The 13037-nt window shown below is 39.8% G+C and overlaps 1 protein-coding gene across 18 annotated transcripts in view; it reads left to right on the top strand.

The window, feature by feature from the left end:
* The window catches only part of rictor (rapamycin-insensitive companion of Tor), a 152828-nt gene that overhangs the window by 129802 nt on the left and 9989 nt on the right, over nt 1-13037 (top strand). For 14 of the 18 annotated variants that reach the window (XM_067786019.1, XM_067786018.1, XM_067786020.1 and 11 more), the window contains one exon: nt 4154-6710. In XM_067786019.1, the coding sequence (XP_067642120.1) occupies nt 4154-6710 (2557 nt within the window). Of the gene's footprint in view, nt 1-4153; nt 6711-13037 lie in introns of those variants that run through there. The other 4 variants (XM_067786028.1, XM_067786025.1, XM_067786024.1 and 1 more) reach the window with 4 other exon arrangements.

Genomic DNA, 13037 nt, shown 5'->3' with positions numbered 1-13037 from the left:
TACACCACTCTGTGCAATGTTATATATTTGATCCTGGCATCGACCGCAGGGACAATGTCTTAGAACGTCAAGGCCTATCTGTCCGGTCAGGCGATGCAAACCTAGAAATCATCAACATCTACATCCCTCCTGCCACCTGTTGCCCCAGTGGATACCGCCCTAATATCAGGGCCTTACTCACTGGCAACAATCGCATTATCTTAGGCGATTTCAATGCCCATCATGATCTATGGCATTCAAACTTTCGGGCGGACAGTAGGGGTGAGATGTTGGCGGATCAAATAGAAGAAACGACGTTCTGCACAATAAACGGAGACGCCCCCACACGTATGGTAGGAAGCTGTCACAGCTCGCCAGATATCTCAATCGTGAGCGCAGAACTCGTAAACTGCGTCAACTGGCAGCCGATGGTAACATTGGCATCCGACCACCTGCCCATACTTATTTCGCTTGAGCGTAACGCCGACTTCATCGTCACTGAAAAACGCACTTTCATAAACTTCAAAAAAGGAAAGTGGGAAGAATATAAATCCTTTACAGACAGCCGCCCCCCAAATAAGGGATATAAACCAACGCATCAGATTACTTGTGGATAAACACAAGCGGGCGAAATGGGAGGAGCCGAGGTTGTAACCTCTCTACCGGTGTGGGTAAATTTTGGTCCACCGTAAAGTCCCTATCGAATCCGTCTAAGCACAAAGACAAAGTTTCCATCGCCTTTGGCGATAAAGTGCTCTCGGATGCGAAAAAATGCGCGAGCGCTTTCTGCCGACAATATATAATGCATTCTACGGTCGACAAAGATAGACGGAGGGCCAACAGACACGTACATAAACACAAATTCAGCGCGTCATCAATCACCATCACCGCTAAAGAGGTTGAGGACGCCATTGGTCACGCTAAACCATCCAAAGCAGTGGGCCCAGACGGCATAGCCATACCGATGCTTAAAAACCTAGGGAAAGAGGGGTTCAAATATTTAGCGCATGTCTTCAATCTGTCTCTTTCCACCTTTGTCATACCTGAGAAATGGAAAATGGCCAAGGTGGTCCCGCTACTAAAGCCTGGGAAACCAGCTAACATAGGTGAGTCGTATCGTCCGATATCTCTCCTATCGCCAGTGGCAAAGACGCTTGAAGCCATTTTGCTCCCTTATTTCCAAGCAAATTTGCAGCTAGCCCCTCATCAGCATGGCTTCAGAAAACTCCATAGCACTACCACCGCGCTAAATGCCATTAGCACCCAGATAAATTGCAGTTTAAATCAATACCCCCACCACAGAACAGTACTCGTAGCGCTAGACCTATCAAAAGCTTTTGATACGGTGACTCGTTACTGCAGGACCTGGAAGGGTCTACCCTTCCCCCATGTCTTAAAAGGTGGACCGCAAATTATCTGGGTGGTCGGCAGGCATCGGTGCAATTTAGAAACGAAACATCAAAACCAAGGAGAATTAAACAGGGGGTGCCACAGGGTGGTGTCCTATCCCCACTTTTGTTTAATTTATACATATCTAAGCTACCTTCACCACCGGAAGGAGTCACAATCGTTTCCTACGCCGATGACTGCACAATAATGGCCACAGGCCCAGGCCCAAAGATCGATGCGCTATGCAATAAAATAAACGACTACCTCCCTGATCTCTCCAGTTTTTTCGCCTCGCGAAACCTGGCATTATCACCGACTAAATCTTCCGCGACCTTATTTACAACATGGACGCCCCAAATGTCGACCATTTTGAACATCCACGTCGATGCCACTACGCTACCGACTGTCCGACACCCCAAAATCTTGGGTGTGACGTTTGATCAGGATCTACATTTTGGTGAGCACGCAGCCGCAATTGTTCCGAGAATTCAGAGTCGTAACAAAATCCTCAAATCCCTCGCTGGCAGTACTTGGAGAAAAGATAAAGAAACGCTCATGACTACATACAAAGCAATTAGCCAGCCGATTACGTGCTACGCGTCACCCATATGGTCGTCAAGCCTAAAAATTAGCCACTGGAAGAAGCTACAGGCCTGCCAAAATACTGCTCTCAGAATCGCCACGGGCTGTCTTCTTATGCCCCCAGAACACCATCTGCATAATGAGGTGAGAATACTCCCCATCAGGGAGAGAAATGAGATGCTGACCGCACAGTTCCTGTTGAATACGCAGAAACCTGAGCATCCCAACAAACATCTGATTGATGAGCCAGCACCGCCTAGGGGCTTAAGGAGCCATCTCCGTAAGCATTTTGAGGAAATACGGCACCTGAGAACCCAGCCGTATGAAGCGGAAAACTCAAGCAGGTCCTTGGTGAACTCCACAAACAGGAGTCGGACCTTTATGCCGGGAATTGCCCGGTGAATCCAGTACTCAAAGAAAAGTATCCAAAACTCGCGGAAGAGGAACGCATACTCCCCAGGGAAACGCGTGTCACTCTTGCTCAACTTCGTTCTGGATACTGTAACAGGATAAACTCTTACCTATCCAGAATCAACCCCGACATACAAAATGTATGCCCCGCTTGCAATGTGTCCCCACATGACACCAACCATCCCATCTCTTTAATTGTATGTGGAACCAACGCCTCTAACACCCCTTTCCTTATGGTCCACCCCTGTTGAAACAGCAAGTTTCCTTGGACTCCCGTTAGAGGATATTGATAACAATTTGTGATCGGTCGCGGCTGTTAGGTGGGGCGAAGCACTGCTACAACAACAACAACAACAACAACAACAGGTGGAAGATGCCAGCGACTGTTTGGGATCTCTGCCGGACGATCCATTCAACGCATTGTGGAATTAATTGAGATCCGCACTGCGACCATTGGTATATTGTGCCCTCAGTTTCTTCACAGCACCTCATAAAAACCGACATCTCTGATGAACCCTAAAATTTCACCTGGCTTGAGGGATTTAATGTGAGAATGCTCTGCTCATGGTGAGCCTATAAACTAAGCCCTGCGTCTTGAGATTGCGTCACACTCCAGGAGGATATGATCCGTCGTCTCCGCTGATCGATAACAAAATCGGCATGTGTTGTTCGATAGTATGTCCAGCTTCCGCATGTGGCTGTTCAGTCTACAGTGTCCTGTAAGAATAGCTGTTAGGATTCTTAGCTTATCTTTCGAGAGGCCTTTCAATGGCCTATATCGAGTTGTGCTGTAACCCCGTAACATTAACTTAGATTGTCTCAGGCCTGGCATATTGCGCCAGTATTCGTCCCTCGTTGTTGTTGTTGTTGTAGCGATTAGGTTACTCCCCGAAGGCTTTGGGGAGTGTTATCGATGTGATGGTCCTTTGTCGGATACAGATCCGATACGCTCCGGTAACACAGCACCATTAAGGTGCTGGCCCGACCATCTCGGGAACGATTTATATGGCCACATTAAACCTTCAGGCCATCCCTCCCTCCCCACCCCCAAGTTCCATGAGGAGCTCGAAGGTGAGGTTGACAATTGGGTTGGAGAAGCTATATATTGCGCTACACAACCCCTTGAATCCCTATTCTTCCCTCCCTTTCCCTCTTCTACTAATAAATGCCGCCCAATTTAATGCGGCCCTACTGGAAATTGGGTTTGAGAAGCTACATATTGCGCTGACAACCCCTTGAGAGGGTTGCGCTGCACAACCCCTTGAATCAATTTGGTATTTTAGTCGCCTCTTACGACAGGCATGCCTACCGCGGGTATATTCTAATCCCCCTAACCCACTGGAGCGCGGCTTCATGTTCGCCAAAATGTAGGTCATGATAGCAGGTCACACCCAATATTTATGGGTGTCGGATAGTTGGTAGCGTTATGCCATCGACGTTGTGCCCATTATATCCGACATTTGCCCCGTCCACGTCGTGAGTAAGAATGCCGGCGATTTGGGCGGCCAAGTTACGCCAGGTGAAACAACTGGAAAGCTTAGGGAAATATTTCATTTGTGGACATTTTTCTCGAATGCGATACCGCAGCAGGGAAAAGAGGAAACCTGCTTGGCTCTCGAAGGTTTCGGATTTTTTTAAGCATCTCGGCCTCTATGAAGTGCTGTCTGGAAAAGGGGCATGGTAGACCGAAGGTCGCGTACAATTCTACGCCCCAATACTATTCTACTCATTTTATAAATTCATAAAATTAAAAAAGAAATCATTTAATCATTTGGTTGCCTTAATTTTCCAGGTATCTGTCTTCCAAAAAATCTGCTTGATCTTTTTCCCGCACGCAATCTCGGACGCACTTACGTTTCTCGCGATATACAAGATCAAGATCTAATGGATATTAATTTGCTAACTGCAAATCAACAGTTCCTAAACGAATCGCTCAATAATGAATGTGGCGACGAATCCTCGGTTATTTCATCACTATCCGATGTATCATCGGTGAGTAAACGTTCCAAGTGGCTGGGCGGTAAACATGGACGAAATAATTGTTTGCATTGTTCGCGTGCACGACGTCACCGTACACATACACAACGCCTCGATAGTGATACAACCACTGCCATAACATCAGCCGCCGCTGGGGCAGCATTTGCAACGGGTGGTGAAGTTTATACAAGTAGCGGGACACTAGTTGCTGCATCAACGACAGGGACTTCATCACATACGGCTACACGTAAAGCGACGAATAAACAAGCGCAGCAATTACCCACCACACACAATCTACCACACCCGCCACAATCTAACACTAAAAGTGCATCAACTATACAATTATCTGATATCTCATTCAACTCGCCCGAAAGTATTCTAAGCGAAGAGAGTATGCCTGATCGTCTCACAGCGAATATATTATTTAATGTACAACGTCTCGCCAATCCAGTCAGTGCAAAGCAATCAAGACTGGCATTGCTTGAATTGAAAGACAAACACGCAGCATCATTTCAGGATATCTGTCTCTATTCAGAGGTATGCAAAGCATTGGGACGCAGTAGTTATCGTATGGGGGCGAGACGTTTTTTACAAGAACTTTTTCTCGATTTAAATTTCGACTCATTCTATGCTGAACCAACAGATATACTATTAAAAAAAGCGAAAGACTTTACTTCATTTTCAGAGCAAATAGAGCAAGTGGAGCGCGCGCAAGTGGATCAAAGCGCAAATTTACGTTTAGGTAAAGGCATGAGTGGTGGTTCTGCGGCTGCTTCTTCGAGTGCTAGTGGTGGTGGTGGTGTTGCGGCGGTTAGTGCGCATGCTGACAACATGAACACAGTCCTTAGTAGTAGTAGTGCTACGAAGCCATTCTCGTCACAGGCTCAAACTGGGTCAAACTATATGCCCGCGCATAAAGCTGTAGTAGCACATCTTGGCGGAAAACTACAACCGCTGGCTAGTGTTTATGAAGCAAGCTGTGAAAACTTGACACAGCAGGATGCCTCAGTGAAGCATGAAATAAACACAAATAAATCGAAAACAAAAGCTCCTAATACTCTTACAGATAAGGTTTCGACAAGAATAAAGATCAAAGGTGCAGAAACTGATGCAACCTCTTTAGGTCTTAATATTAGAAAGGAGTTACGCATAAACTCCGATAGTGACGAGAGCGACTATGACGATACGAATTGCTCAACACAATTGATAGAGACATCATCAGCCTCAGCACGTCCCACGCGTAATTTGGATGCGGACGAAGTTGACGGTATTGCGATTCAACGTTGCTCTCTTACACCTGCCTCATCAACAACTGCTGCACTGTCGTGCTTGACAATAGGAACAAATACAGCATCCAGTAGCCAACCAACAATTAGTAGTAGTAATTGTAGTAGCGAACAGACGACGACGAATAACAGTAGTAATCGTAGCAGTATTTGCACAATAAGTCGGCAACCACCAATGTCAGCTGGTTTCGATACAAGTAAAAGTAGCATCAATAATAATAATGGTAATTCGAATGCGAATGTGCATACCAGCAGAAGTAGTAATACTACGACGAATTTGAATACGTCAACAAATACGACCATGAGTACAAGTGCGAGCAGCGGCAGCATTAGCACTGGTGGCGATGGAAGTGGCGTTGGCGCAATCATAATAAAGAATCAAAATAAAAAGTATACACGCGGACGTTTTTATACGCTTGAATTGGATCTGAGTTGTACGAAAAATAAATTTCCCATTACAGATCGTAGCCGTAGTAGTACGAATTGGCAAATGGAAGTTGCTGATGCTGCCGCTGACGGTACTATAACAATCACTACACCAACATACACAGCTGCAACACAAAAAACAGCTAGCGTGCTTTTACGGCGTGGCGTTGCTTGTGCGGAAAAAGGTGGTCAGGTTGGAGTGACAACATCAACTAACCAAATAATAAATTCACTTAAAGCAACAACAGCAAGCACAGTGTACACGAGTTTAATACCAGCAACAACAACAACCTGCAATACAAACTTCCATTGCCGTTTGCCAATTATGCGACAATCCTATACTGCAGGCATTGCGCCGCAAATGCAATATACTTTAACTACAGATGCTGGCAACGCAGACGCCAGTGCTACTCCTAGTAATAATAACAAAAGTAATATAGCGGATGCGTTGCCTGTTGGCGTAGAAGCGGTTCAATCGGTGACTTTAAAAAATAATATTTCTTATACTAATGAGCAATTAAACAAAACAACCGCTACTTCTACTCTAACTACGCTCACAATAACAAAAAGCTTAGCTGCATCGTTGGCGAAGCCAATTGGCAGTTTATACTGTGAGAAACGTTTGCAGGCATTAAAATTGGATACGAAAGCATCCAAATCGTAATAAGCAATGACAAACGTTTTGATTTTTACATTCTTTGTAGTTTTTTGCTTGTTTTTTTTTTTTAGTACGTATTTGTGGTTGTAACTATGTATTTTACGTAACTTCATTTAGCGGTGATAGTTTGTGGTAGAGAGTAGTACTTATGCTGTACTAACAGATATCGCTTTGTTGCGTTGCTTCGCCTGGCAGATGAGTTCAGTGGAAGAGCGCATCAATATCTTGTTACACAAAGTGTGTGGAATATGAAGCTAGGCAAAGCCTTAAGCATATCTCCACTTAGAGATTTATTCGAGATTTGGGACAGAAACATACATATATGTAATACTCCTATATTGTTACAAAAGGCTTGGTACATTCCCCAAACATCAGAGTGCCGATATAGTGCTATCTAAACGTTTTTGTTTTTGTATTCAATAATCGAATGTACATAAATATACATTTTTTTCTTGTCACACTTATGCTGCTACAATCACAAAAATTGTATAGGCTGTCTTGTTTTGATTTCGAATTCAAAACACATTGCGAGCATTTTCTATTAGCAATATAGGATTATTAAATTAGGGTGGTTACAACCCAACAAACATTTAGGTTAGAAAACGATTAGAAGACGAATCGAATTCTAATGTATTTCTCTAAGGTAGAAGGTTAGAGAACGATTTGCGAAACTGTCGCGAATTATAGCATTCTCGACAAAAAGGAGACTTCGTTCTCGATATCGAGAAAAGGGTTAGAATTCTAATCGAATTCTAACGTCAAATTCTAATGAGTTTCTAATGAGAACTTTCAAGTGATGCGCAATTAAATTCAATTATTTAAAATCAGCGAAATTTTCATTGTTTTATTATATCAAATACGTTTATTTGGTTATAATCTTATGTATTAAGAATGAACATATTTCAAAGGCTTTTTCTATTATAATAAATTAAAAACGTACTTAAAGATTGAGCTCAGCGTTGGTTTGAGGTACGGATGAGGAAGCGTTTTCTTCATGCCATTCAAGTAGCCCTTAATCTGCTCGCTTTCCTTTTTTAACCTTTTTTTATTCATTTTCACTTACTAGTATTTATTATTATAAATAAAAAAAACTTATTTCGCAACTTTTAATATTTCCACTATTTTTATTTTGTTTGTATGACACTAAGAATGAGTGATCATGTCGTGCAAATAATCGATAACTGTGACAATAATCATAACATCGCATTTCTAGTGTTATTCGAATCGTTTCACAGTCGAATTTTAACCTAGTTTTTGATTCGAATTGCATTAGAGAACTACATTAGAATTCTAATGTAAAATTACAATATTTCTCTAACGTTAGAAACTGTGTTTGCTGGGAAGGTACATATATGGTGAACTTAAATTTTTGTTCTATCTTTCGGGGCACCCTTCTAAAATATGCTAATAGATCAGAAAATGATTATTGCAAAGTTTCAGGCCAATCCGATAATGTTAAAAGGGGCCTCGTTGAGGTCAAAGTTAGGAAAAACAGCGATTTTTCAGAAAACGTTTTACTGTTTCGTCAGTAAAAGTGAAACCAATTATGCCAGGAACTTGACTCGTATACCATAGACGTTTGCATGGAAATTAAAAATTAGGGATATCCACTATGACCTGATCTATGCTAAATACTGCTAAAAATAACCGTTTTATAAAAATACTATTAAGATCAAAATCAATACAAATAAAATTACCTATCGAATGGTGTACGAGTCAAGTTCCTGGCATAAATGGTTTCACTTTTACTGACGAAACACAAAAATTGTTTCTGACAAATCGCTGTTTTTCCTAACTTTGACCTCAATGAGGCATATTGGCATATTTTATGGGGGTGCCCCAGCGGAAAATCTAAAATTGATTTCTTGTGGCCACCCTAGTATTACATATATGTATAAATCTTGCAAGTTTTTTAATACAAAATTTAATCTCAAAACGCAGAAGACTTGAGTTAAATCTTCAATCATTTGTTCAATTATAACAATATTTCAGGTATTGCAACCTACAATTCATATGTCATGTTTTGATACGAAAATATTTTAAGCTAGGAGCAGTTTTTAAATTCATGGATGACAGATGTTTTTTGAAGATTTTCAAGTTTGAATTTTTGTTGCCAAACATGAGTAACATAAGAAATGTATCAAACATGATGAAATGAATATTCAGGTGTTCTCATCCCGTTCAAGTTTTCCCGTATTCTGATAAGTTCGGCATGCATAATTCAGATTGTTGTCTATCATACATAACTGCCTTTGAATTCTACTACGATAGGAGCAGATTTTACTATACGATTAGAAATATAAAAACGCTACCAGAATTTTTTAGACATAAACATAAACATAACTTTATATTCCCCAAAAGATTATAGACAAAATTTTGCAGAAAACTTAATTGTTTGAGGAAATTTGTACGAAAAATTTAGCAATAAAAATTTAATACTTTTGTATTACAAGGAAATACTGGCAAATAGAGCTGCCGAAAATGTGAGGTTATGTTGTTGACATCACCTTTATTATTTCATCATAGTATGCAAATAGAATATTCAGAATGTTTTTGCTTCGAAGAAAATGTGAAAATGTACGTGTTTAATTCAAAAAAAATTTTTTTGTGGCTGAAAAACTTCGCAGAAGTTGAAACAGTGTTAGTGGCCCCACTTTATATTTTTTTCAATACTAAAAAATAAAATACCAAATAAAACTATAGTGATGTAGGTTAAAATATGAGATTTAATAAATGCTAACAGTTAAGGGTCTAGGTGGAGATATCCTATTAGAAAGTTGATTCAGAAATGATTTAAATTTTTTGTCGCCTAATGACAATGCGAATCCGTACAAGGTGATGAAAAGCGAATTCAATCCAATTCGCCAAGCAGAAGAATGTCAAGTCAAAAGAAAATTTGCATTGATTCCGATTAACGGAATATTGTTGTACCAAGGCGTTGTATGGAAATTATCAAGAAGAAGCAATTAGTTGATGGGATAACAATACCTGGTACCGAATTCGCTTTGCTTAATATGAACAAATTTGATTCAAAAATGATTCCAAAACATGATTGAAAAAATATTTTTAAGAAATAATTTTCATTTTATGATCACACGAAAAATCAGAATTTCATCCCATAAAGTAATCAAATTATTGATACGGAGACAAATTCGAAATTTAATCATCCAAATGCAGTATGGGGGGGGGGGGGGGGGGAGGGCAAAGCAATGCGAAAAGCCTGTGTCTGTGATAAAGTAATTAGACAGTTTTATTTGTTTTTGTTATAAAAAGGGTGTATGTTGATTTGTTTGTGATATGAGCAAAGTGAATTTTAAAAAGTGTGATTGAAAGTTGAATATGATTCTAAGGGACTATCAGACCAATTCTAAATATTCTCGCGGAATTTTGTTCTCGCGGATTTTTTTATTCCCGCGGAAAAATTCCTCCAATTCTTTTAGGGAGAAGAATAATTGGGGAATAGGAAATTCGAATTTTCGAAGTCAGCTGTTTTATTAATTGAAATTTCGTTGCGCATTTCTTATTTTGTTTAAAAAATTGAAAAGTTTAATTATTGTTGCCAATTGGTTTGAAATTAAGGAATAAGGTATAAACAATGCACATTATTGCATTTCATGTGGTATTCACTGAAATGAGTAAAGAATTGGTGGTCAACAGAGGAGCATAAGAAGAAGACCGGCTGGATAACACAAATCTTAGAGTTGCCTGCATTCATTCTGCAAAGCAATTTTCTGGCGGCCAAGTCGAGTTGAATTCGCCTTTCGCCATATGCCAAAATCTATTTAAGCCTTCTTAAAAAATCCTTGCGCAATTTCTGGATGGCTGCATCAAATATGCGAAGAGCTCTTCCGTTGCTTATGATATACTTTTCGACTTAAAATAAAGAATATTGTGGTTGTTGTTGTTGTATTAACAGTGAGAATAATGAATGTAAATACATATTTTAGCACAAATAAGTGTTCTTTCTTAAAATAACCAATTTCGCCTTTAACTATTTTGATGCATTCCCTTTAATTTAACTAGTGAAAAAAACTCCTATGAAATGGCAGAGAAATCTCCCTCTCCCTCACATACATAATACCTACTTTTCTCCCATAACCGGTTTCCGCTTTTTCGAACATTGTTCAGAATACGAGGAAAGGGAGAAGTGAAAAAACGCACAAGGAATTTTTATTTAGAATACGAGGAATGGGAGAAGGGAAAAAACTCGCACGGAATTTTCGTTTAGAATTGGGCTGTATGACATTTGATCACTTCTTTTTTTTTGCATTTTACCTTATGACTACTAAGAAAATAATATGACTATTTCAAAAACAGACGGTACTAATTTCAATAAAACCAAACACACAAGTTACATGTGTCTATCTGAGATTATAGTAAAAGTGTGCTTTGCTATAAACAAAACATCTGTTTACAAAATCGCTTAAGCCAGTTTTTTGTATTTAAGTACCCAATATATATGCTTTTCCGCATTTATTATCCTCCCACTTGCAGAACTATTTTTTTTTGGAATTTTAAGTTTTTACTCTCGACCTCCTCGAGCCTTACTTCCATGTTTCATAATTTCTTCTTTCGAAAACTGGTTTCGAAAGGGCTTTCTGTTTGAGTGTTCAAATCGGTAAAATATGTATATGGTATTTTGTTTAATTGTGCCCAACGTGAATGACTCGGTTCAATGGCAATGGGAACAGCTACTGGACACAACTGAGCGAGACAAATATGTTAATAAATCCCATAGATTTCTTCCCATCGCTTCCGTGTTTGTACGCAAGGTGGTGTTTTGAAAAAAAAAAAAAAAAATTTAATAAATATATATATATATATATATATATAAATATAGTTTAAAAAACTAAACAGCACGCCGTAGCACAGAGATTCGTATCTCCGCTATTAAGCACAACTCGTTTTGTAGCCTTCTTCAATGATTGCCGTTATATGGGCCTCTTTGCGCGCCTAGCCTAGAGAGTTACAAACATACAAGTGAAGCTAATATAAGCGTGTTAAAAAACGGACTACTTTGCTGTCCTCGCTATTGTAACACGCACTGCAATTTTTCTACTTTCTATGATCTAAATGGAATTGTATAAAGATTCAATAAGCGCAATAAAAAGCTTTATAACCTTACAACTTCCGCGACCCAATTGTCAACCTCTCCTACCCGAGGGGAATCCTGTTACAAATATGCAAGTATCATACAAATATTTATCAAGCGAGTCTCTGGCGACCCAAGTTCCTCAAAAAACTATTAGGTGGGAAGCAGGGAGTGTCTTTATCGCTACAACAACAACAGCAATGGCTTGTAAGTTGCGAAATATTACAATGGCTTGGTTTCCTCGAAAGCGGTGTCGCTATATAGTAGAGATAAACGCCGCCGCCGAATGTCAAAAATATCGGCGCGGCGGCGGCATCCGGCGTGTTACTATATTTTCTACTCTTTTAAGACTGTCTAGGCCATGTAATGTTCATCTCGAAAATTTGTCCGATGTGGTCGAAAGGGGTATCAAGGGATGCGCATCACTGCCAGTTATAAAAATCCAATTGCTTAAATTTAACACTTTCTAACCGTTCAAAAGTTATTTAAAAAAACAGAAGCTTTCCATGTCGGCTTATCACGGATTTTGCATCACCGAATTCACCAAGTTATTAAAACCAAGCACTAAAAGAAACGTTATATAAAAAATTTAAATGATCACTTCGCATAATTCTTTCAAAAAATTAATAAAGAACAATGAATTTAAATAAAATGTCCCAAAATGTCGAACATATTTTCAAATTGTCCTCAAGTTGCTAAAAAAACAAGTTACCCGAAAAAGGTGCCGAATTTTATATCCCGATTGGCTGAGAGAATAAGCGAAATCAGTGATGCAAAAATCCTTTAGTAGGATCCAGTGGTCCTTTGAAATGATACTCAGCTCACACTTAAGTTGCATATATCTTCAACACGTATGAGAAGGGTTTGAAAAATCACTTTATTTGCTTAACTATAAAATAGCGTCTGAAATGTAAATTTTGATTTTCACACTTCATCATTCAACACCCAAGTCTCCCGGTTTGACATTTCCTAAAGTTGGCGGCCCTATCCCCAAATAGTCCCTTGGAGTGAATCACATTGGATATAGCCCATCAGCCATGTTTAAATTTGACCAACACGTGACGGCTCCTGATACAAATGTAAATACATAGGCACATTTTTTAACCAGGTTAGGCTTTGTGCTTCTCAAGAACACTGAAAGTGGAAGCAAAAGCTTTCTCAAGACAGTCGAACGTAGGGGATATTCGAACTAGTCTGAAAACTGAAGGCGGTCATCCATAATAAGCTCTTATGTCAC

This window comes from Eurosta solidaginis, chromosome 4 (assembly GCF_040869045.1).
Source record: "Eurosta solidaginis isolate ZX-2024a chromosome 4, ASM4086904v1, whole genome shotgun sequence".
Classification (NCBI taxonomy): Eukaryota; Metazoa; Arthropoda; class Insecta; order Diptera; family Tephritidae; genus Eurosta; species Eurosta solidaginis.
This window is presented reverse-complemented; position numbering and strand designations above follow the sequence as displayed.